This window comes from Cololabis saira, chromosome 3 (genome assembly GCF_033807715.1).
Source record: "Cololabis saira isolate AMF1-May2022 chromosome 3, fColSai1.1, whole genome shotgun sequence".
NCBI classification, from domain to species: Eukaryota; Metazoa; Chordata; class Actinopteri; order Beloniformes; family Belonidae; genus Cololabis; species Cololabis saira.
The window spans coordinates 1,442,490-1,469,385 of record NC_084589.1 but is presented as its reverse complement, the minus strand read 5'-3'; the positions used below and the strand labels follow the sequence as shown (position 1 = coordinate 1,469,385).

Here is a 26,896-nt window from a genome sequence, read left to right as displayed (position 1 = left end):
TGCAGCGTCATGTGACGTCACATCTGCAGGACAGCGCGGGAAATTCGGGCCCAGAATTGCAGCACATTTTGCAGCACACAGCCTGTTCAAGGCAACGGAGAGATACACTAGAGGGCTCATTCTTTTGGGTTTGGAACGCTTCATCTGACATTATTACTAGAAAACTTAAAACGTATACGCATTTTCTTTCATAAATCCTGCCTCAATCCTGCCTCATGCTCCTTTAACCGTCCGTGAGCAGGTTGCCATGGGTGTAAAATCTTAGTTCTGAATGAGCTTTAACCCGAAAGTTGGATGGCTGGGCCTTGTGAAGTTCTACTCCACTACTGTTCCACCACAAATGACAACTTTTGTTTCCTAATGTTTCCTAATAAATTTTAGTTTTGAGGTTTCTATTAAAAAAATGACACATTTAATTTAAAATGACCAAACACTTTTAGAGCTCATTGTCAGGGTTTGACACTTCCCCCCCAGTCTTTGAGTTTCTGTTTTGTCCCGCCTGTGTCCCATCTGCCCTGATTGTGTCTGCACCTGTGTCTCGTCATGTCTCGTTATCCCCTGAGTATATCTGGTCAGTCATTCCCTTGGTCCCTGTCGGTCCGTACTGTTCTTCCCTCCATGTTTCCTGCCACGGTTTTCCTCCAGGTTTTTGATCCCTGTTTCGGTTTTGGATCCTGCTAAGCAGCGCTTTGTTTTTTTGGTTTTGGAATAAATCTTTGTTTTTTGAGAACTCCTGCCTCCGGCCTCCCTCTCTCTCCTGCATCTGGGTCCTCACCTCACCAGCCTGACAAAGGCCTGACACTCATATCTGTTTGTTTATAAATCATGATGAATAATAATCCACATCTGCTCACTACAGTATGATGAGTAAAGCGCGTAGGTTTGTCAGGACAAGACAGGAAGTTCACTGATAAATCCTGTTCCTGTTGGCTGAGACATCTGACCAATACATGACGAGGACGTTGTTGTGCAACTTGAAGTGAGACTATATATATATATATATATATATATATATATATATATATATATATATATATATATATATATATATATATATAGTTGGCCTTTTCTCTCAAGTTGACAATGCTTCATTAAAAAAAAAAAAAAAAAAAGTTAATCATTCCTGAGCAAAGTCAATTGTGGAAGACGCCCAGTTTATTCATGAAGTGAGCTCAGGTGTTTCTTATCACGCCATATAACACAAAGATAATACTACTGGCATTAGAGTGTGTGGAATAATAAAAACCTCAGGAATGATTAAGCTGGACCTGATAAGCATAGTACTTGATCTATATTTGTGTGCTGTGCAGGAATTCCAGTCATTAATTGCCCATGTGCTTGGTGGGCCCCGTTTCCAGGAAAAGCTGTTTAGTCCGGGTCAGCGCGCCCCGGAGGTTCTGTTGATGCTGCCAGAGCAGCCGAGCATGTTTTAACCCGCAGCTGCAATCTGAATCTCCCCAAAAAGGATTTAACACGCTCAAACTTTAACGTTTAGTATGTTTGCCGTGTCGAATTTCCAGCTATTACACTTAAGTCAAGGAAAAGTGTTCTGATGAAACAGGCTTTTATATCATCATCATCATCATCATCATCATTTATTTATCTCATGACCATGATCACATGGTAGCACAAGTATACAAACGATTGTACATTTACAGGACTGTCTCAGAAAATTGGAATATTGTGATAAAGTTCTTTATTTTCTGTAATGCAATTAAAAAAACAAAAATGTCATACATTCTGGATTCATTACAAATCAACTGAAATATTGCAAGCCTTTTATTATTTTAATATTGCTGATTATGGTTTACAGTTTAAGATTAAGATTCCCAGAGTATTCTAATTTTTTGAGATAGGATATTTGAGTTTTCTTAAGCTGTAAGCCATGATCAGCAATATTAAAATAAGAAAAGGCTTGCAATATTTCAGTTGATTTGTAATGAATCCAGAATGCATGACATTTTTGTTTTTGTAATTGCATTACAGAAAATCACAATATTCTAATTTTCTGAGACAGTCCTGTAAATGGCTATAATTGCTTCTGCTCAAGCCTGTTAAAAACATAAATAAATGACTTTATAAAGCCACTTTTTGCTGTTATATATCAATGTTTTGATCTTCCACAATAATGTAATGAATTCAAAGGAAAACACCTCAAGTTGAGGGATTTTCTCAGCAATTTTTAGGTGAGATAAAAAAAAAACGATTAATTACACTAATTAATTACAGATCTTAATTAATTAATCGCTCAATTTTTTAATCACTTGACAGCACTAGGTAGAACAGTAGAACCGCAGTATAAGCTGCAGTAGAACTAGTGGAATCACAGCAGGACTACGGTAGATGTTTATTCAGTGTTCAACCATCTGTGAAGGAGCATTAAAGACCGACTCCAACCACAGCCTTGCCCTCCGCTCTGGTGGGAGGAAGGGTACCAAAAACAACACTTTATTTGTGTTGCAGCAAATGTATTTATGATCTGTAAGAACTTTAGTGTTTGACGAGTGAAGCATCATCATGTAAATCATCATTTAAAGCTGAAAAAATAAAAAAAAACTGCACTGTTACTGTGTAAAAGTGGCGGGTTAAATACGCCACTCATGTTTTGATGGTCATGTTCTTACGGTGAACAGTTGTGTAACAGACCTTATACAATTCTTCCTTATATAATCCCTCTTCAGGAAAAACATACAAGCTTTTAATGACTTCCTGGTGAGATTGAACTTGTTGTTGACCTTGCTCTAAATCACTTAGCTAATCTGAAATATCTCAGAAACTACAAGCTGTAGAAGATGTTATATAATACTGTAGTAATAGTAAGTAAAGTAAAGTAATATTTTCAGTGTTGACCTACATTTGTTATACAACTAATTGATAACTAAATTTTACTATTACAATGTTGATTTCAGTAGTAAACTGATCTAACTTTTCATTATTATACCACTGCACTGTAATTCAAACTTTTTTCCTTCTCTTTACTTTTTATGTTTTCATTATGTGAAGCACATTGAATTGCCTTGTTGCTGAAATGTGATTTACAAATAAACTTGTATTTGCATCTCCATATAGCAGGCAGCTGAGTGATAATGTTATGACATTTCCAAGATTATAGGCTATTGTACAAACCCATAGCAGAAAAAGTTCAGACTGAGGCCACGTCTCCACATAGCCGGGTATTTACAAAAACGGATATTTCCCCCTCTATGTTTTGAAAAATACCATCATTTACACAAACCCGCATAGATACGCTGTTAAGGTGCTATGAGCAGCCAAACCTACAGGGGGCAGTGTAACAAAAAGATAAAGTCATACCAGCCAATCAGAATCCTGGAAAAAAACGTCAACCAATGACACGTGTGAAGCCTGATTTATGGTTCCGCGTTAAATCGACGGTGTAGCCTACGCCGTAGGGTACGCGGCGATGCGCGCCGTACGGTGCGCGTAGTCGCGTACCCTACGCCTTAGGCTCTGCGTTGGTGTAACGCGGAACCATAAATCAGCCTTGACTGCCAGTTACTTCCAAGACGGAACAAGAGTATTTCGTTTGGAGTGACAGAGAAGTGGAGTTACTTTTAAGTGTGACTTTAGAATATAAAACAGGTAAAATACAAGAAAATATTGACAGTGGCCAAACAAACTGTAAACACAGGTTGCACACATGACGCTGGTGACGTTTCTGTCGCATAATGTGACGTTCTGAAGCCTAAATGTCCGTTTCTCTCTGTTTACAAGCAAACGTGAGGATGGAGTTTTTGAAAATCTACACTTTGACCAGAGTTTTCAGAAATGATGGTTTTTGGTGACTTTGAGCTCCGTTTTCGTGTAAACGAACGGCCAAAACGCATGAAAACACCACCGTTTTTGCTACTTGTAATCGGGGCCTGAAAATGTAAGGTCATTCACAAGCATCAAGCTTGGGTTAACATTCTCCAGATGTGGAGGATGTCCATCTCTGGACTCTGGACTGCACAGTAGAAGCATGCACCTGGGGAGTACCAGCAGGGTCTGTATGAGGACATGTACTTCTTTAACTCTACATGCTCCGGCTTAGAAATGTTCAGTCAGTCTATATGCAGATGACACTGATGTAGTTCCCGTTTAGTATTCCTGATATTTTGGGAAGAAAATGTGATCAAGACCAAAGATGAAGAGGATCATCCAGATTGTTATCAGGAACTGGTCCATGGTCCAGACTCTGTGATGGTCTGGGGTTGTATCAGTATCCAAAGCTAATTTCCCTTTATGTGATGGTAGCATTAATGCAAAAAGGAAATTCATAAGCTGCAAGACCACGTCGGTTCCAGGGACATCCATGAAGGTTTCAACAAGACAATGTAAAACCACATTCTGAACACTTTTTAAAGACATGACTGAGAAAGAAGGGTCAATACTGGACTGGTTCTGAAGCAGTTCTGACCTGTCACCAGTACAAACTGTTGGACGATTTAGAAACCAAGAATGTACACACAAAGACATGCTTGATGAAAAAATGTCACGAAATATCTCCTGAAACTTGCCATCACTGGTATCCTCAATACCAGAACACCTTTTCAGTGGTGTGACAAGTAATTTCACTACACTAATTCTGCAAGCACGACTGTGTTTCTTCTTCAAAGAAGTCAATCTGTCGAAGACCATTGAAACTTCTTGCATAAGATTAACCTTTGAGCAATCCGTTTATGTAACTTTAATGCAACAACCCCTCAAAATTCACAGCTTCTGTCTCCATTATCTAAGCAGATTATTCTGTATTGGTTCCACTTTACTGTAAACAAAGATAATACTTTATAGATCATAAAAGTACTTGAGGGAACATGAGAAACAAAGCACAACCTAATACTTACAGTACTGATACATTTCTAAGCATTTCCCAGCAGCAATATGTAAGGGGAATATACAGTCATGCTCAAACGTTACACTCTTTTCTAACCGGTGAATCCCCTGATGGTGGCAGCTTTTTTCACTGTATCATTACACTGCAAAAATTCAAAATCTTACCAGGAATATTTGTCTTATTTCTAGTTAAAATGTCTCATTTTTAGCCAAAAAAATCTCATTACACTTAAAACAAGAGTCATTACCAGAAAAATTACTTATTTGACAATTTTCATCTGTTTCAAGTAAATTTTCACTTGAAATAAGTAGAAAAATCTGCCAGTGGGACAAGATTTATCTTCTCATTACAAGCAAAAAAATCTTGTTCCACTGGCAGATTTTTCTACTTATTTTATGTGAAAATCTACTTGAAACAGGTGAAAATTGTTGTTTTTTTTCCAGTGATGAGTCTTGTTTTAGGTGTAATGAGATTTTTTGACTAAAAATGAGACATTTTAACTAGAAATAAGACAAATATTCTTGTTAATATTTAGAGTTTTTGCAGTGCAGTCGGTAGAAGGAAATGAACGACGGTTGTGCTGCAGCATTACTTAACCTACTTACTGTAATGAGCGTTTGTTTTGGTGCTGCAGAGCTGCTACCCTGAGCTGAGCTACAGGGCATGCACCTGCAGAAACACAACAGAGAAAAGTATTCTCCATAATCTCAGGTTTGGGTGAAAAAAAAATGTAGGGCTAACGATTCAGACCTGACATATTCAAAAAAGTTTAAAAAAACAGAAATAAAGTAGATTAAAAGATTGATTTAGTGCCTACAGGGTTAATCAGCAGTGTATGAGCTCTCTTTACCTGCAGACAGGATATAAGAGATATGTTCTTTTATAGGCGAAAGGCCAGAACGAAAAGAAAAAAAAAGAAGGATTTAATATTTTGAACCACTCCAGCTTCCTCCCACAGCCGAAAAACATGTACGTCCGGTTGGTTGACGATTGGAAATGGCCCGCAGGTGTGTGTGAGTGTATGTGGTTTGTCTATATGGGTGGTCCTGCAGTAGACTGTGACCTGTCCAGTAGGGGTGGGTAAAAATATTGAAAAATCGATGCATCGCAATTCTCCCCGCCCTAATTCAATATCGATTAAGCAAAGCCTCTGAATGGATTCACCTCCTGGCCAGTGGGGGCGCTGTGTGCAATATTTTCTTATGATTCGCGTTTTGTGGACGGTGTCTGCACGCGACCAAACAACAATAAAATGGCGATGATGGCAAGCGGAAAATCTTTCAAATCAGATGTTTGGACTCATTTTGAATTCCCATTAAAAGAAGGAACACGAGAAACGGACAAAAGTAGGGAGGTGTGTGAAGCCCCTTTCACATAGAGCTCAAAACGCAGACCGTCGCCTGCGATCCCATTCATTGTGTAGTGCTGCCGCGGCACAAGAGCGGACCGCTCTGCAGCCGAGCTTGGCACCGCGCCTCCCTGCCCGAATTGAACATTTTTTAATTTCCCCGTGCCGCACTGTGACGACATCTCGGCCGACTCTGCTACCCGGCGATTGGGCGCGGCGCAAACCCCGCTCTATGTGATAGCAGCTTAAGTTGTGCCAGGCAGAACTAAAATACAACAGCAACGGGACAAACCTGCGGATCATGTTGACACGTATCATATGTTTTTTTTTTTTTATTTTAACTTTTGTACTACAGTACAAATGCAGAAGTGAGCCATTATGGTGCTGCTAAGTTTACTTGCTCAGGTCATTTTATATGTGAAATAACATGCCACGTGTTATAGGCATGAAAATAAAAACAATGAAAAATTGCCAACAGGTATTTGTGTATTTCTAGGTCTTACTGAATCGATATCGAAGCATTTAAATCAATATCGAATCGAATCGAAATCGAATCGAATCGAATCGAAACCTAAAGAATCGAAATCGAATCGTGAGGTTCTTATCAATACCCAGTCCTACTGTCCAGGTGGACCCCACCTTTCACCTATGATGAGCTGATCATGGGGGTCTGCTCCTGACACACTGGGCAGCTTAGTGGGTCACACTGTCGCTTCATAACTAGGGGGTTCCTGGTTCAATTTCCATGTTTCCAGCTTCCTCCTACACTCAGTAAACATGTAACTCCCCCTTCACTGGAGGACTTGTGGAGGACTGGTTCTACTGGACCTCAGATAAGGGATTAGTGTCCATACTGGTTCTACTGGACCTCAGATAAGGGATTAGTGTCCATACTGGTTCTACTGGACCTCAGTGCTGCTTTTGACACTGTAGATCAGCATTTTACTGCAAAGGTTAGAGCATGTTGTTGGGATCAAAGGGTCAGCTCTATGTTGGTTTAAATCATGTCTATCTGACAGGTTCCAGTTTGTTCATGTACATGAAGTTTCTTCAGAACAGTCAAGGGTCTGTTATGGTGTTCCGCAGGGTTCAGTGCTAGGGCCAATCTTGTTCAGTTTATACATGCAGCCGTTGGGAAGTATAATCCAGAATCACGGCATACACTTTCATTGCTATGCTGATGATATGCAGTTTTATTTGTCTATGAAGCCGGATAAAACAGAACCGTTATTTAAACTTCAGGCATGTCTTAGGGACATCAAGGACTGGATGTCAGTTAATGTTTTGCTTCTAAATTCAGATAAAACAGGTTATCATTCTTGGTCCAGAGCATTTTAGGCAGGGATTATATGGTGTTGCGATGGCTTCCAGTGCAACTGTGAGAAACCTTGGTGTTGTTTTTGACCAGGATTTGTCGTTTAAACCATATATTTATCAGGTTTGTAAAATAGCCTTTTTCCATCTCCGTTGTATCGCAAAGATTAGGAAAATCCTCTCGCAGAGTGATGCGAAAAAACTAGTTAATGCGTTTGTATCTTCTCGACTAGATTACTGTAATGTGTTATTAGCAGGATGTCCAAGTAATTCTCTGAATATCCTCCAGCTGATCCAAAATGCAGCAGCGTGAGTACTGACAGGAATCAGCAGGAGAGACCACCTCTCTCCAGTGTTAGAGCCGCTCCATTGGCTACCCGTAAAATTCAGAATCCAATTTAAAATGTTATTACTTGCGTATAAAGCCCAAAACAGCTTAGCTCCGCATTATTTGCAAGACCTGATAGTGCCTTATGTTCCTGACAGAGCTCTCCGTTCTCGGAGCGCAGGTTTACTCGTAGTTCCTAGAGTATTCAAATGTAGATTTGGAGGACGGGTCTTCTGGTACCAGGTATCGTTACTATGGAACCAACTTCCAATCTGGGTTAAGGAGGCTGACACCACCTCCACCTTTAAAAAAATATAACATCCTGCTGACCCCCCGCCCCCCCGACCAACTCAGTGTCTGCGGTCTACATCTGCTTATATAGTCATCCCTGTAGTGCACAAGTTAGCCATTGTGTCTGTGTCTCTTCTTTCTCTGTTCTTCATTCTCTTTCTCTTTTCCTGCTCTCCCCAGTTGGTCTTCAGCAGGAGGTTTCCCCCTTATGATCCAGGTCCTGGTCCAGGTTTCTACCCCCTTATGATCCAGGTCCTGGTCCAGGTTTCTTCCCCCCTTATGATCCAGGTCCTGGTCCAGGTTTCTACCCCCCTTATGATCCAGGTCCTGGTCCAGGTTTTTTCCCCCCTTATTATCCAGGTCCTGGTCCAGGTTTCTACCACCTTATGTTCCACATCCTGGTCCAGGTTTCTTCCCTCCTAAAGGAGAGTTTTTCTTGCCACTGTTTGGCTTAAGGTTTTTCTCCCACTAGGGGAGTTTTTTACCTGCCAGTGTTTATGTTACGTTTATGTAATAATTGCTCGGGGGTTTATGTTCTGGGTCTCTGGAAAGCGCCTGGAGACAACTTCTGTATTAATAGATGCTATTTTAATAAAATTCAATTGAATTGAATTGCTTCCAGCTGGAAGATACACCCATGGCACAAACATCAAATCAACTCAAACTGGTTTCTTAAAACATGACAGTGACATGACACTGTACTCCAGCAGCCTCCACAATGACTAGAGCTCTGTCCAGTCGACCAGCTTTGAGTTGTGGTGGCACGGGAGATCCACATCATCGACATACAGCCGACAAATCTGCAGCAACTGTGCTCTCATGTCAACATGGACCAAACTCTCTGGAGAATGTCCCTAATACATGTTGATCTATGAGAGAAAGGGTTAAGGCTGTTCTGAAGGTAAAAGGAGGTCCAACCTGCTACTAGTGTGTGTTTCTCTGTGTGTGTGTCCTGTATAATCAAATATGAAAGAGAACATCAATGAAAATGTGAACAAAACGCTAACTTGTAAGGGAGTACATTGATGGAGGCACAGTTACTGTGTATTACACCTCCCCCTTGTGGTAATGGTGGAGTTAGACTAAACCTGCCTCAGAACTGCCCAGCCAGCGTGACCCAGATGAGTCCCAGCAGACTGCATAGTGTTGCCCCGTTCCAGTCCTGGAGCACTGCTGCCTGCTCTGTTTCACACTCTCCCTCCGTCACACCTGATTCACAGTTCAAATTAAAGAGCACACAAGCTCACAGGTGATTCATGCTCTCTCTGCATGACTCACACACTCACAAGTTTATTATTACCAAGCAAATCTTTGTCACTTTCATTTCTGCTGTTGTTCTGCCCTCTTTAATGTTACAGCAGCAACAAATCCAGGGCAAGGTCTGGGCGGGAGTGTGCAGAGCACTGTTGGCACCACATCACCACACTCCCAGTCTGGAGTCTGCGGTGTTCCAGTCAGGGTCAGGTCCAAGTCATTAAAGAATCAGTTGAGGCCACTGTTGATCCGAGCTGATTCCAATGACCCAGCTTGGCCAGCGCATGCACAGTCTTTAAAACATAGTTCCAAAATATAAGCTTAGATCTTATATAACCAAAGCACTTGTATGCATTTCAAAAACAAAAGCATGTTCCACACTTAGTGAAAATGGAGGAGGACTTCCTTCCCTCTCAATGTAGTGGGGCCATTTTACCAGATTATAGTGATGCTGTTGTGTTTTGTTTTCATAGCATCATATGTGAGTGATTGTCCTTAACAAGAGGACATAGTAGTGCATTTATAGTTCTATGAGCATTGGGATATTTGTAAAATACACCTGATAGTTAGAATTTTAAGTATTGAGTATATTTACTGTATATTGCGGCAATTAGGGCCCAAGCACTGACAGTGCGAAGGCCCTATTGTATCTGTAGGAATTTTTTTCCTTCTTCCGACGAAAGGAGGGCCTTTTTTCCCCCTAAACGTGCCCCAAAAGTCACCAAATTTTGCACGCAAGCCAGGCCTGGCGAAAAATTTTATATTTAATGTTTTGCATTTATGGGCGTGGCCTAATGGCTCAACAGCGCCCCCTAGAAAACTTTGTGCCTCAAGCCCCACAATACGGTTTGACGTACATGCACGAAAATTGGTACACACCTGTATCATGTCACAACTTAAAGAAAAGTCTCTTGGCGCCATGGCCGAACCCCGAACAGGAAGTCGTCCATTTTTAATTAATCGTGTAATTTTGGCGCAATTTATGCCATTTTTTCAGCCACTTCTTCGCCTGAACCGTAACGTGCACCCAGGTGTGTTATACATCAAAATGTGCATCTCGATCCTGCAACGATGTGCATTACTTTTCTCAGTGAAAAGCGTTACTGTGGCCACGAGAGACGCCAGAAAGCGCGCCCCCCTTCATCTGATTGGTGGATATTTGATAGTTCCTATTTTCTGCCATAACTTTTGAATGGTTTGACATAGAGAGTCGTGGGTGGCGTCATCAGACTCAGTATTGAGTACTTGGCCTTCATTGGCATGAATTAGCCCTGCCCCTTCTTCTGATTGGTCGATATTTGATAGTTCCTACTTTCTGCCATAACTTTTGAATGGTTTGATATAGAGAGTCGTGGGTGGTGTCATCTGCTAAATGTCCAGGCCTGAAGAATCTACATACAAGTCCAGCTTCCACTGCAGCCTGAACGTGCACAAGAGTGGAGGGCCCGTTCATCGCTGCTTGCAGCTTTAATTGATTCTGTATTTTGCCAGATTATGGTGATTCTATGGTAATGATCATGGAACCCTTGAATATTGTTGCCCGGGGTACAGCGGAATGTTAATCTCGCCCTGAATATAGTACAAAATCAAAACACAAATTTGTCACCCACTGCTAAATAAAAGTTCAATATGTCCAATACAACAGAGATAAATGAAAAACATTCCCAGCATGTTACAAATTCACACAGAAAAAATGCACCATGAGACATAGACAATTGGGGCGGTTACTCTGGAATAGCAGTAAAAGTTAATCCCTCAACATGTGCAAAAAATGGATCGCAGGTTTTATTAAAACTGCAAGTGAACCATGTATCGAGCACCTGACTTTCTCCAACTTCACAAACTGAAGGATGTCCCTGATCCGAGAAGGCTCAATAAAATCAAATGTTTAGCCACTAAAGAGTCAAAGTCAGCTTTATGTTTAGGAAGCTTCAAAGTAGGATGTAAAACTCTAAATAATGCTGTTGGATCAAATTAAACCTTTGTAGAAACAAAATATTTGTGTCCAAAAATTGAATAGTGAAGGGCAAGACCAAAACCCAAGCCCCCCAGTGTCCTAGGTCTGCAACAACTCCTTTAACAATTGAGGGACCTTCCCGTTCCATATAAACTCTGATTGATTTGTTTAATTTGTCAAAAACTGAGTAAGACTGAGGGAAAAAGAGAGGTATGCACTGGAAGATGTAAGACAATTCAGGGAGGATTTTCCCTTATTAACCTTATTACCTTATTAACCATGGCCACAAAGGCAATAAGCCACGGAGACCACCGTTGAAAGTCCCTCTGTATATAATTTAACAAAGGGACAAAATTATTTCCAAACAAATCTTCAAATTGGTCTATAATCTAGATACCAAGGTATTGAAAGCCAAATTAAACAATTTTGAATGGAAAACCCTAAGGAGCATTTCAGACCCCTTGATTTAACGGAAACCTTCAATCAATCTTGTCCAAATTTAGTTTAAAACCGGAAATTTGACCAAACAAACTAAGGATGTCAAGAGCAGCTGGAACTGAGACAAAGAGATCGGAAACATATAGTAACAAGTCATCTGCATAGAGGGAGACATTCTGTTCAAAACCATATCTAATCATTCCAGTGATGTGTGTCTCTGAACGAAGCGCAATAGCCAGAGGTTCAACAGCAAACAGCAGAGGACTCAGACGACATCCCTGAAGAGTAGAACGTTACAAAGGGAATAGTCTGAATGGGTGTCATTAGTTCTCACTGAAGCCACAGGGCGACTTAATCACTTAAAGCAACTTAATCCAAGAAATGAACACCTGGCCAAAACCCAATCTATCCAGAGCGCAAAAAAGGTAATTCCACTCAAGCCGGTCAAAAGCCTTCTCCGGGTGTAATGAAATTACAGCTACTGACCCTGTAGATGTATAAGGATTATAAACAACATTAAGAAGTTGTCTGAGATTTAAAGAACCCATGCTTGTTCTGGACAAACCTGTCTGATCAGGGGAGATTATCAAAGGCAAAAACTGATGCCAGGCACAGAGCTAATCATTTGGACAAAAGTTTTACATCTACAGATAGAAAATTAAAACTTTTTTAAATGTCTTTTTTAAGAGTAATGATATAGAGGCCTGACTTAGAGTGTGAGGTAATTTGGAAAGAGTAAAACATTCATTGAACATTTCGATCAAAACTGGTGTTTTGTCAAAAAAGGTCTTGTAAAACTTGGTCAGAAAACCGTCCGGGCTTGGACATTTTCCAGACTGCATCGGAAATGTAGCTAATCTATAGTGATTGGGCCCTCTAATCAGTAGTATCAGCAACCAACTCCAGTGATACAAAAAAAATATTCAGTGCTGGCCCTGGAGAGCTCAGTGGGTGGGCGCCATTTATAGAGGCTTTATACTGCAATGCACAAAAATCTTAACTTTTTTTTTTAATTATCCAGCGCTGACAGATCAGACTCGACTTCAGAGGTGTATAGAGAGGAGCAAAACTGTTTAAACTGATCATTCATTTTTTAAGGGAGTATGAATTGATGGAATCTGTTGCCCGTCGAAGCTGATGTGCCAAAATTTGAGTTGGTTTAGCCCCTGATTCATAATAACAATATTTAACCTTAAATAAGATCTCCTCAACCTCTGTTGTAGAAAGAACATCAAACTCAGCCTGAAGAGAGAGATGATCTTCTTATACATCAGGGGATGGGGAGGAAGAATAGATATCAAATTCTCCAAAAGAAGGGAGGCTCAGATCCCTGGAGTACTGTTGGTAATAAGAACAAAAACAATTTGATGAGGGACAAATTTAACAAAGTCCTCTTTGGATAATAAGTGTATTGAGACGCCAAGGGGGGTGTGTACGTTCGTGTTCCTGAATGAACAACTCCAGTGTGGTTGGAGCATGATGGGATATTAGAATAGGATCATAAGAGGAAGACTGAACAGAATGGAGAAATCAAATAATCATACAAAAAAAAGGAATGATGTACATGAGAGGAAAAAGACTACATTTGACTAGGATTAAGAAAGCGCCATGGATAAGCAGTGTTGGGGTAGTTACTCAAAAAAAGTAATCCATTACATATTACTAGTTACTTTTAAAAAAGTAATCCCTTACACTACTTAGTTACTGGTTGCTGAAAGTAACTAGTTACATTACTAGTTACATTACTTTTGGATATCACCTGCAATATCCGCAATATCACCTGAGCTGCACCATAACTCGATTGCCAATGAACAACATATACAGGACTGTCTCAGACAATTAGAATATTGTGATTTTCTGTAATGCAATTACAAAAACAAAAATATCATACATTCTGGATTCATTACAAATCAACTGAAATATTACAAGCCTTTTATTATTTTAATATTGCTGATCATGGTTTACAACTTAAGAAAACTCAAATATCCTATCTCAAAAAATTAGAATATTCTGGGAATCTTAATCTTAAACTGTAAGCCAAAATCAGCAATATTAAAATAATAAAAGGCTTGCAATATTACAGTTGATTTGTAATGAATCCAGAATGTATGACATTTTTGTTTTTTTTTAATTGCATTACAGAAAATAAAGAACTTTATCACAATATTCTAATTTTCTGAGACAGTCCTGTAGTTGGAACTTTATTACTGCAGTGCCCAGATCAGCACCAGAAGTCCCGTAAAATCCCGTAAGATCACGTTAAAGGCTGATTTATGGTTCCGCGTTACACCAACGCAGAACTTATGGTGTAGGGTACGCGGCGACGCGCACCGTACGGTGTGTGTCGCTGCGTACCCTACGCCGTAGGCTCTGGGTCGATTTAACGCGGAACCATAAATCAGCCTCAAGTCAGACAAGTGTTGCAACGCGTGAAGACACATGAAAGGCAAGTTTGATTTGTTTTTCTGTTCTCCCGTTCTACATGTAGTTGAAAAGCTTAAAGTAACTAAAGTAACTTATTTTTTCTTGTCTTAGAGTAACTATAACGGGATTACCCAAATTACAACTGTAACGCGTTACATTACTGCGTTACTGGCGAATGTAATCTCGTTACAGTAACGCGTTACTTTGTAACGCGTTACACCCAACACTGTGGATAAGAGACCGAGAACTTGTCCATAGAGGATTGAATGGTCTTAGAAGACCTTGAGGGCACTCCTGGTCTAGTAGAAGAACAATCTAATACAAGATTAATCCAACAGTTGAAGTCACTCCCCATAATAAGTAGATGTGCAGACGTGTCACTCTCATTACTTGGCAAATAATTGGAGGAAAAATTGTCGTCGTCCCAATTTGGACCATACACATTGGCCAAATCACACAATTACTACACAGCTGCCCTGTTACAAACCTTCCATTGGGGTCAACTATAACATTAGAGCACACAAAAAGAACAGACTTGTAAATCAAAATTGCAATACCCCTAGATTTACTATTAAAGCTGGAATTAAATACATGACTGACCCACCACCCCTTTAATCTGATATGGTTTTTGAAGGAAAACAATATAAGCACCTGTTGTAAGTGGTGAAGAACCTTGCTATGTTTAATAAGCTGATTCAGACCATCACACTTCCAACTAACACATTTGATTCCTGTCCCTGATTGTTACAACAACCTTGACTCCTGCCTGCTAATCAAGTCTTAGTGTACACTGCAACGTGGAATGTATAGCAGTCACAGAGATAAAATAAAACATGGGCGACCTGACTTAATAAAATACAAGACAGACAAAGAGAAAAAGAGAGTAACTTACGCCGTACCCTACGCCGTAGGCTCTGCGTTGGTGTAACGCAGAACCATAAATCAGCCTTTATTCTGGCGAGATCTGAAGATACAACGCAACAACCGGGCGAGTGATTATGTACATTCATGTGTGGAAATGGGTACTGGGAAGACCCATAAAAGGCCTGCATCTCCCCCGAGAGGATGATGTCAATCAACACAACACAAGGATAGATGCTTCTTTGTAAAAACACCTCTCCAAAAGCAGTAATAGTAATAACTGATTGAACATTGACTGAAAATGAGACACTGCTTTTTGATTGACAACAGAATCCTTAAAAAAACATTCTAATGACACTGACCTTGATAAAAAGGTTGGTACTCCGTGAAAACATGTAAAATAATGTTTCCATGGTGAAGTGATAAGTAATGTGTCCTTCAGTCTTCAGTCATTCTGATTGTTTAAAGAGTTATAAGTCATCACTCTACATTCAGAATGAACATGCTAAAAAAAACGTATTTTAATTTAAAGTGTAATTTTATTTTAAAAAGTGAGGCACCTTATGTGTCAAATTTATATTTTAAGATTATGAATATGAAATTAAAGATAATAATTAAATGTGCATATTGTCCGTTAGGCGGCGGCCAGTGACTCTGGGATCTGAATAAAATAGGTGATATTATTAAGTATTAGATTGGTGGGATTGGTGGGTTTTGAGATGTCTTTCATTTGTAGAGTTCTTCAAAAATTGAAAATGTTTTTATTACAATTTTGAGAATACCGTTTAACATGTTTTCTATGGCGAAATCAAAAATAACCGTGGCGTTTACCCGAGGATGGGTTAACATCAACGGGAGGTTGCTTCACTAAGCGTGGTAACATAATAATTATAGAAGAGTGTGTGATAACAGGTAGCCACTGGCCGAGTGACTGTTATTGAAATACAGTTGAATGAATTAGAAATACAGTTAAAAATTTGGTGCGGCACGAAAACATTCCCCCCTTCAGAGTTGTCATGGATGTGAAATCAAACAATTGAGACCCAAAATAGTTTTTTGAACCAGACTGTAAATATGTTTATTTCTGCTCTAGAGTTGGATATTTTAAAGCAGCACAACGTAACTTTCAGCTTTTCTGAGTTTGGCGGCATCTTTTGGACAAAAGCGGTAGTGCTTTACCAGAAAGAACTACATTTCCCATGAGCACCAGCGCGTACTGCCGGAAAACTCCTGTCCCGTCGCTGCATTTGTTTTGAGAGAAGACGGGACGCTTTTCTGTTTCACCAAGTGAACAGACGGAACGCAAGAAAATAACCTGCAACTGCAAGAGAATAACCTGCAACTGCAAGAGAATAACCTTTTTTTTGACTGCTTTGAAGAGGCTCCGAGGCGTGAGCAACATTTTTTTTTCCCGGTGAGATTATTTTTTTCCTCTGCAGCTAAAAATCAAATAGTTCATATTTTTTCCTCAACAAAATTAATCGCACCGCAGAGAGCTGGCCAACAACTGCGTTTAGCTGGAGTATTGGGGAATAAAACCCGTTTGAATGATCCGACCCCGGTCTGTGAGTGTTTGTTTGTGGTTTAATAAACCCGTGTTTTGATCCGACGCCCGTCTGTGTGAGTGTTTGTTTGTTTACTGAGGAACGTTATGTTTGGTCGTTACAGCCGCGATCCAACCGAGCCGACAACTCTTTTACTCTTTTAATTTGTTATCTCAGATAATTGGCCGGCCTCCGTGGTTCTGCCTCCGAGCAGGAAAGCGGTGAAAAGTTAAACCATTATTGATCTTTTCCCCACGTCTGTTGTGTGGAGCTGCTGCAGACACAACGCAGCAACGGGTTACCAGCTTCTCCTGAGCTCTGCGCTCCACGCCGCGCCCATTTTCGTCTGGAATACGAATTGGGAAGGAGGGGGAAGTGACGTATGCCGTAAAGCATTCAAATCCGTAAAAATGTGTAGTTTTTTAGTGTGGAAGGGTTCCTACCATGCTCCTCAGAGTTACATAGTGCCAGTGAAGGTGATACAGACCCCCTCAGACCATGACAGAGGTTCATTAAACCTGTTGGAAGTTGATGTTCCATCACAATGACTCTGGAAATATGATATTAAGGTGGAAAAGTTACGTAGTGTCGCTTTAACCAGTGGAGGTCAGTGGAGATGGACTCGCCTTTGGAGCCTCTAGCGGCCGGTGGAGGAACTGCAACATCACTTAATTCCTCATGAGCGTCATTCTGGAGGTTAGTTGATTGGCATTTGGATTTCTCTCCCACTAGAGGAGTTTTTGTGTAATAAATGATCAGGGTGAGGTTCTGGGTCTCTGGAAAGATCCTAGAGACAACATGTGTTGTAATAGATGCTATAGAAATAACACTGAGTTGAACTGAAGTGGAGCGACTGAAACTCCAGGACACGTAAGACAGAATCACAGGAACTGTGCACGAGTTTATGGCTTCACCATCAGGGATGATGCAGGAGAGTCTGAGCACACACCGATGAACAACACTGATCTGACAGGAATATCAGCAGCACAAACGGACACTGGTGCAGCGCTGCTCTGAGGTCCTGATCCAGAACCTGGAGCTGCTGTGAGGTCCTGATCCAGAACCTGGAGCTGCTCTGAGGTCCTGATCCAGAACCTGGAGCTGCTGTGAGGTCCTGATCCAGAACCTGGAGCTGCTGGGAGGTCCTGATCCAGAACCTGGAGCTGCTGTGAAGTCCTGGGGCCGGATTCACAAAACATTCTTAAGAAAAAAAATCTTCTTAAGTGTCATTTTTTTCTTAAGATCAGTGTTAAGAAGAAAAAAGAGAAGAAGTCATATTCTCCAAAAAAGTTCTTAAGTATTTTCTCAACTTTCTTCTTAAGTTTCTTCTTAAGAAAAAAAATAAGAATAAATGGTATTCTTGAAATAAAAGTTCTCAAATTTGTTCTTGACTTTTTTCTTAACTTGACCTGTCTTAGAATTTCTTCTGTGAAAAAGGAAGCCTCTAATATCACCTTTTTTAACACATTTACACAAACAAAGACCTGCAATATTGTGGAGCATCGGTGTAATGAAGTCTCGCTTCAGGTGCATGACTGAATATAATGAAATGAATAATAATAATAATAATAATAATAATAATAATAATAATAATAATAATAATAATAATAATAATAATAATAATAATAATAATAATAATAATGATAATAATAATAATAATAATAATAATAATAATAATAATAATAATAATAATTCTGGGATACTTGGCTGCTACTGCTGTGTGAACGGTCTGCTGGAGCGGCTACTGAATCCTATATTTAGTATGCAGTATACAGTACATACTGATGCAGTATGTAGCATGTAGTACTTAGTATGCCATTTCGGATACAGCCATATTTTAAGAAGTTCTTAAATAGGAAAAATAAGAAATCCGTAAGAAATGACAGTCCTTAAGACGGTTCTTAAGAAAATATTGAGGAATTTCACTGAAGAACTTTCTTATGAACTTCTTAATTTTAGATCTTAAGACATTTCTTAAGATGGTTCTTAAGAACATATTGGTGAATCCGGCCCCTGGTCCAGAACCTGGATATGTATATATTATATAAGTGTTGCTCTGCTACAGTTTATTGTTGTTCTCGGCTGGATTTGATCCACAACAGCAGCTCAAAGTCTGACCGCGTTTCTGCTGGAAAATTACCAGCTCTGACGCGCCTGTACCAGTACCAGTAACAGCCTGTACCAGTACCAGCCGCAGCTGGACCCCCCCTGATCTCTGGACCCCCTGATCTCTGGACCCCCCTGATCTCTGGACCCCCGGACAGTACTCGAGTTGTAAAAAGAAAATCAGGGGTGATGGTGGATTTTATCATATGGGGACAGATAATTTGTGCTGATTACAAATAATATAATATATTACAAATAATAGCAGTGACCAAAACACCTGCAGAAATACTGCAGGAATGACATAGCAGCAGTTAAATGCAGCCTTCTGTAAGCTTTAAATATCCACTGGGCTTACATCAAATACATCAAAACACAACAATAAAAAACACTTTTCTGAACTTATCAATATGACTCTGTCCTTCACAGGATAAGTAAAATGGATCACTGCAAAAACTCACAATCTTAACAAGAATATTTGTCTTATTTCTAGTTAAAATGTCTCATTTTAGTAAAAAAAATCTCATTACACTTAAAACAAGACTCATCACTGCAAAAAACAACAATTTTCACCTGTTTCAAGTAGATTTTTACTTAAAATAAGTAGAAAAATCTGCCAGTGAAACAAGATTTTTTTGTTTGTAATAAGAAGATAAATCTTGTTCCACTGGCAGATTTTTCTACTTATTTCAAGTGAAAATTTACTTGAAACAGGTGAAAATTGTCAAATAAGTTATTTTTCTGGTGTTATTTTTCTGGTGATGACTCTAAATGTTGAAATAGCAGTAAAACCACATTCATTGATGAAATGACATAAGGGATGGAAAGGAGGGATGACAGTTTTACAGGGGGGATGATTTGGACCGTTTTTATTTCAGGGGGGATGATTTGGACCGTTTTTATTTCAGGGGGGATGCCACCCCCCTCACCCCCCCTCAACTCCAGTACTGCCCCCTGATCTCTGGACTCTGGACCCCCTGATCTCTGGACCCCCTGATCTCACAGAAACATCCCGCAGATTTAAACAGAAGTCGGAACTAAAACACTTCCAAGCCGCGATCACGTCGCTCTGATGCCACAAACTCCATGCAGAGAATAACCTGCAACTGCAAGAGAATAACCTGCACCTGCAAGAGAATAACCTGCACCTGCAAGAGAATAACCTGCACCTGCAAGAGAATAACCTGCACCTGCAAGAGAATAACCTGCACCTGCAAGAGAATAACCTGCACCTGCAGGACACCCGGCCGAGCCCAGGTGAGTCTGCTTCACTTGCTCGGACCCGACACCCGCCCCGATCCCGGTGCAAAAACCCCGCATGATCCGTGATCGGTGCGTGACTCACCCCCGCCGTGCATCTGGCACAGGTAGGGGAACCTCCACACGTTCCCCAGCCCCACCGCGTACGACACGCAGGCCAGCAGGAACTGCATCGGGTTCTCCCACTTGTCCCTGCCATCCTTGTCCATGTTTCTGTCCAGATATCTGCTGCTGTCCTGCTGTCCCGGTCCAGATCTGTCCTGCTGTCCTGCTGTCCTGCTGTCCTGCTGTCCCGGTCAGATCTGTGCTGCTGTCCTGCTGTCCCGGTCCAGATCTGTCCTGCTGTCCCGGTCCGGACCAGAGATGCTCTGACTGAACTGCAGCCCCGCCGCCTCCTGCACTTGTCGTCCCCCTCATCCCTCCCTCCCCCAGGAGGCGGGTCGGCCCTGTCAATGGTTACCGGAGCACCACGCCCCCCTGGAAGACGGCCGCAAGGCTTTCTGGGAGATGTAGTCCTGGAACCCCGAGATATTCAGTGATTTGATTTGATTTGATTTGATTTTTTTAAATATCTTTTTATTTCACAAAAGAAAGGCAATCAGATACATCCTTAATGACGGTAGGTCTTACAATTTTCTTTTGTGCGAGCATGCCTACTCCCGCCTACACCCCCCCCCCCCCCCCAAAAAGCACAAAAACATGCACAAAAAATAAATAAACTGGAGAAAAAAGTAAATGAATAAAAATACAAATAAAAACTCAAATACCTACAGATACATAAGATACATAAAGTAAATGACAGCAGTAAACAGCAATCAGCGTACAATGAAGTTCTCTAAACCAGAGAATAATGGGAACCAAAATTCTTAAAAAAGATGGCCACGGTTATATTTTTCCAATGTTAGTTTTTCTAATGGTAGAAATGCTGTGAGTTGATCTATAAAAGTCGTTCTTCCAAAATAAAAGTTTGATTTTTTTTAAATTTAATTTGATTTGATTGATTGAACTTTTAATTTACGTGTCATACACATAAAGTGCCCAGCCCGAGTGGGCTTACAAGACACCAAAAAAAGAAAAAGGAACATAAAGCAAATGAAAGCCAGACAACAGACCCTGTACCAATTAAACATATAAACAAGTTAAACAACCCGTCCATTCTATCATCATCAGAGCACCAGAACATTTCTGGGTTTTTAACAGACATTTCAGTAAATAATGGAGTTCTCAGTTCATCATACAGAGGGCAATATAACAGAAAATGTGATTCACTTTCCACTTCGTTAAGTTCTCATAATTCAGACAACCTTTCATCTCCGGGAATGTTTTTAAATCTGCCGACTTCAAGATTCAAGGGAAGGATTCCTGTTCTCAGCTGAGCCATTAAACACCTAATTGTGCTTGATTTGGATGTATGTTCGTAATTTGGGTTTAAACAAAATATCCTTTAACCATTTTGTCTCAAATAAAGCAAATAACTTATCACTAATTGAAGTTATTGAATAGGTTAAGTTATTACTATACATATACTGTAATCCAACCTCTTCAAATAATGCAAATATTTCTTTAGCCCATGGCGAGCCATTTAATTTACTCCAATTAAAAACTTTCTTATTGACCCTGTCTTCTGGCATATTAAAGGTATTCTATGCAACAAATCCCTGATCCCTGATCAGCTAGCAAGATTTGAAAGAGGCACCTCTAAGCCCCGCCCATTCGGTCCGAATGAAACGGATTGGTCCAGGTCCAGGAAGGGAAAGAACCAATCAGATGCCTTCATTTTAAACCAGCCGCGCGGCTGGCGGAGCGCTGCGGCGCCGTGCAGGCTCTGTTGCCACAGCTACGCCGTAGGGTACGGCGTACACGCCGTAGGCTACGCCGTAGCCGTGGCTCTAGAGCCTGCACGGAACCGCAGCGCTCCGCCAGCCGCACCGGCACTGGCCGGGATGGAGACGCACATTTGGGTGGGCACAGCCCCCCCCTGCCCCCCCTAAAACCGGCCTCGCTTACAGGTGAATGAGACATGGGGTAGTTTTGCTGTAAATGTGCTGTCCAAAATGTTTAATAATCGTATGCGCGTTCGTGTTTGTGGGGGCATGGCTTTGGACGGAGCGCTCGTGGGTGGGGGCAGGGGGGGCGGGGCTTAGAGGAAGCGCCACTTTCAAATCTTGCTAGCTCTAGGGAGTTGCATAGAATAACTTTAAGTAAACGATTCCACAATCTAATCATCTCACATTTACGTCTTATGGAACCTTTTGATTGGATTTTGTACATGTAAAAAACAACAATTAAAGAGAACAGAAGAAAACAAAACAACAAAACAAAGAATGACATACTTTAACACTTAATGTCTTAATATATATCCTTTATTTAACCAGGTAAAAAACTCATTGACATTAAAACTTCTTTTTCAAGAGTGACCTGGCCAAAATGGCAGCATAAAAACAATACAACAATACATACAAACACAGACAGTCAGTCACACATTCCGGGGAAACAAGAGTAAAACAATGGTAAATTTACTCAACGGGGCAGTCGCAAGAACCGAGAGAGCTAATTTCTCTGTCTTTTAAAACGGAATGAACTTAATTTAGGAAGTCCTTAGGAAGGAAGGAAGTCTGGGCATCTCTGCTGAGGCTGCTGCCCCCGCGACCCGGGAACGGTTAAGCGGCAGACGATGGATGGATGGATGGATGGATGGATGGATGGATGGATGGATGGATGGATGGATGGATAATTTACATGTAAATGTAAAATGTAAATGTACTTTATTTATATAGCACCTTACATCGACCTACAGGTGAACCAAAGTTCTTTACATAATAAACATACAATCAAGACAAAAAGTGCTTGCAGAATAAAATGAGAATAAAACATACCATCAAGACCAAAGTATAAAAAAAGTGTTGCCACACTACTGGCTATTAAAAGCCACCCATATATGACAACATTCCAACTCAGGCATTTACTAGTATAACTTGTAAATTACTATTACTGGAATTGCTAATCATTAATCTAAGAACTAATTATTAATCTCTAACCCATTTCGTTTTCATTTTATTTTCTTATTTAAGTTTCTATTCATTGCACTACTACTAATACTTTTTTGTTATGTCACTACATATTTTTTTTTAACTTTTATTATTATAATAATTTTTTTGTTAAGGGAAAATTGATGACGCTAACTGTGGGGGGAGGGATGGGTGAAGGAGAAAAGAAAAAAAACGTATGTTCTTTTGCTCTGTATTGTGGAAACAGTCTACCAATAAAAACATTTATATATAAAAAAAGCCACCCTGAATAAATAAGTTTTCAGTTTGGATTTAAAGGTATAGTCCTTGATTTTGGAGAGCTAGCAAGATTTGAAAGTGGCACCTCCTCTAAGCCCCCGCCCTCTCATCTAAGCCCCGCCCCTCCCCCCCTCCCATCAGTGCTCCGTCCAAAGCCACGCCCCCACAAACTTTGGGGAGTCAAGTTTTCCAGGACATTTTGGACAGCACATTTTCAACAAAACTACCCAATGTCTCATTCACCTGTAAGTGAGGCCGGTTTTAGGGGTGGGCAGGGGGGGGCTGTGCCCACCCAAACGTGCGTCCTGCCCACCCAATCAAAGTTATGGGGATCCTTTATTTTTTTATAATTTTATTTTTTTATAAATATAAAAAAATATCACAGTATATCTGTACCGTTTCTGATTGGGTGGGCACTGCGCATCATTTTTAGACACAACAATGAACGCATACCGCAAACGTTGTGTCTCGGCGGAGGGACCCGACGTCCCAGCAAAATGAGAACAACAGAGAAATGTTCAGAACAGCACACAGCACACACTGAAGGCTGATTTATGGTTCCGCGTTACACCAACACAGAATGGTGTGCGTCGCCGCGTACCCTATGCCATAGGGCTACAGCGTAGCCCTACGGCGTAGCCGCGGCAACAGAACCTGCACGGCACCGCAGCGCACTGCCACTGCCGCACCGGCGCTCTCCGCCCTCGCCGGGATGGAGACGCCTCCATGGAAGACCCCCAGTAGCGGACAACCTGTGCCGCAGAATCGCACTTTGGCTTTCTTTTTTTAGCCTTTTTAGCAGGGCAAGCCGTTACATCCGACGTGACCGCCCGACCGCGAGCCGGCGGTGAAGCCGGGAGCGGCGGGGGCCCTCCGATGTCAGGCCGCGGTTGCCAGTCGGTCTGGAGGAGCGGCGGTGGGTGAGGGGGTGGGGGTGGGGGGGGGTCACACTGGGACACCTCTGAGCCGAGGAGGATCCGTGGGAAGTGGACACGGGGGCTGGAAGCAGCTTGAAGCAGAGAGACGAGTGCGCGCATGGGACGGAGGGGGGCGTGGGCGGCACTTAAAATGAAGGCATCTGATTGGTTCTTTCCCCCCTGCCAATCCTCTGGTCCTCTGACCAATCCGTGCCACTCGGAGCGCAAATAACAGATTGGTCAGAGTTTTTACAGGATTAAAGCTGTCAGAGAGGTCGGATTTTTTTCTTTCCTTTTTCTGAACACATTATTCACTGGCTACTTTCAGGATGGAAGGACCATTTCACCCGGTATAACAATAAATGTTTTTGAATACGATCACAGACTATACCTTTAAAAAGGCCCAGGTCAGAGATCACACGTAACTCACCGGGGAGCTGATTCCAGAGCCCGGGGCAACTGAAAAGGCTCGGTCACCGTTAAAAGCTCTGATAAATAAGGAGGGGCAAAGCCGTTCAGAGCTTTAAAAACAAACATTAAAAGTTTAAAATTAACTCTAAAACGAACAGGCAGCCAGTGAAGGGAATAGAGGACCGGGGTGATCTGCTCTTGTCTGGGTGTGTTTGTTAAAAGACGGGCAGCTGCATTTTGTACCAGCTGAAGACGCTAAAAGAAGATTGGGCGATGCCAACATAAAGTGCATTGCAATAGTCCAATCTGGAGCTGACTAGAATGTTGATATCTCTCTCCATGTCGTGACAGCTCAAAATTTTTTTCACTTTGGCTAAAAGACGCAACTGATATAAAACATGTGCAAAAGGAGTAGGAAGAAGTAAACTTATTTAATCCTACCCCCATTCACTAATCATTTATTAACATTTATAATAACCATACTATAATTACACTCACACACTGTACTCACACACTTGATACATACATACATACATACATACATACATACATACATACATACATACATACATACATACATACATACATACATACATACATACATACATACATACATACATACACATAGTTGAGTATTTCTATATATTTGTACACACATGCCCATATAAATATTTATATAAATATACTTATTTACACCATACTATCTCTATAGGAACTCCATCTGCTCTATATCTATGTATATCTACTTACACACGTATACACACACATATATATACATACAGCATACATACACATACACCCATACATACTGTACGTACATACATACTGTATATATATATATATATATATATATATATATATATATATATATATATATATATATATATATATATATATATATATGCGTTTACATGGGAAGTTTAATTCCTCTTTAATTCAGAATTAAAATTAAATCCGATTTAAAATTAGTAAAAATTAGCATGTAAACCTAATTCCGAATGAAAATGGCCATTCCGAATTAAACTTAAAGGCGACCTATTATGGCATCTAATACCTATTTTAAACAGGCCTTGAATGTCTTAAAACAAGCTTTTGATTGTTTTTGCTAAATAAATGAGAAATTCAGCCTCTGAGCCATGTCTTTATCTTCCCATTCTCTAACCTCATTATCTATGAAGGATTCTGAGTGGGCGGGGCTATGATAATGAGGCATGTGCTGATTGGCTGATTGGCACCGCTACAAAATAATGGCGGAAGCTCTGGGCCGGCCGAGTTACCGTGTCCTAACATCGTGTCATAACTGCATGCGATGCGAGCGACCGTCAGCGACAAAATCAATTCCATTGCTTTATTTTCTATTGGACTGTCCTAACTGGCCGCAGCGACGCAGCGCGCCGCTTTGAGCTGAACATTTGTCGGACGCCCTGCTTCTATTTTCTTCCTGTCACTCGCGTTGAAAGCCGGTTGAAAGCGCTGTAGGAAACAGTCATGATGAGGAACGGCTGATCCAGTTACTTGAAATGAGAAGTTATCTCTATGATTCCTCCTCATTTCACTACAAAAACCTCAATAAAGTGGCAGCTGCTGGAGGGAGATGGATAGAGAGCGTCCGATTTCACACAGTGCTACGTGATAGTCGGACGCTCGCATGCAGTTACACGGTTTTATAGTTATAGGCGTGGTTTGCATTTTGGTTACGTAACGAAAATTAGCAGAATCTGAATGGCTCGTAGATCCACATCACACTGGACGGCTCATCCGGGCAGCTGTACAAACCACTTTATATATGTTAAAGCAAGACAAAACCTGTTTTTCATAATAGGTCCCCTTTAATTCCGTAGTAAGTGGCTTATGTATACACTCATTCCGCTTTAAATTAATCCCGGTCTTTCTTTCTGCTCGTTCCCTCGCCCGTCTGTCTCCATGACGCTTATATTCCGCGCTGGGCTGGTTTTCCAAACAAAGTTTCAAGATGGCAGCACGCAGTAAACGCTGGTCAAGAGCAGAGACCATTGATTTAATAAATAGCTTGGAGGAACTGGAAATAATTCATTGAAAATCATCGACATGATGTTGTCGTGCTGCTGCTTCAAAAATAAAATCAAAACAAATCCAAAAAGTATGCTAATAATGTGGTCCTCCATGTTGTTGCTAATCGAGTAACTTCGTTTTCTTCCGGTAGGCGTAAATACGTAAAGACGTCTGCCCCCCCTATCCAATCAGAACCTTCCCAACCCCCAGACCTTAAAGAGCATATTGCAGATTGGAGACCCCTGTGAATCAATGTGTAGGAAAATAATGTAGGAACTGAATTTTCATTGAAAT

The 26,896-nt window shown here is 40.9% G+C and overlaps 1 protein-coding gene across 1 annotated transcript in view; it reads right to left on the bottom strand.

The window, feature by feature from the left end:
• Nucleotides 1-20,314, bottom strand: part of LOC133424518 (sodium- and chloride-dependent transporter XTRP3-like) — a 45,196-nt gene extending 24,882 nt beyond the window's left edge. Inside the window, exon 1 of the mRNA XM_061715187.1 lies at nucleotides 20,042-20,314. Coding sequence (XP_061571171.1) covers nucleotides 20,042-20,165 — 124 coding nt within the window. The 5' untranslated portion in view covers nucleotides 20,166-20,314. The remainder of the gene's footprint in view (nucleotides 1-20,041) is intronic.
• Nucleotides 20,315-26,896: the final 6,582 nt, after the last annotated feature.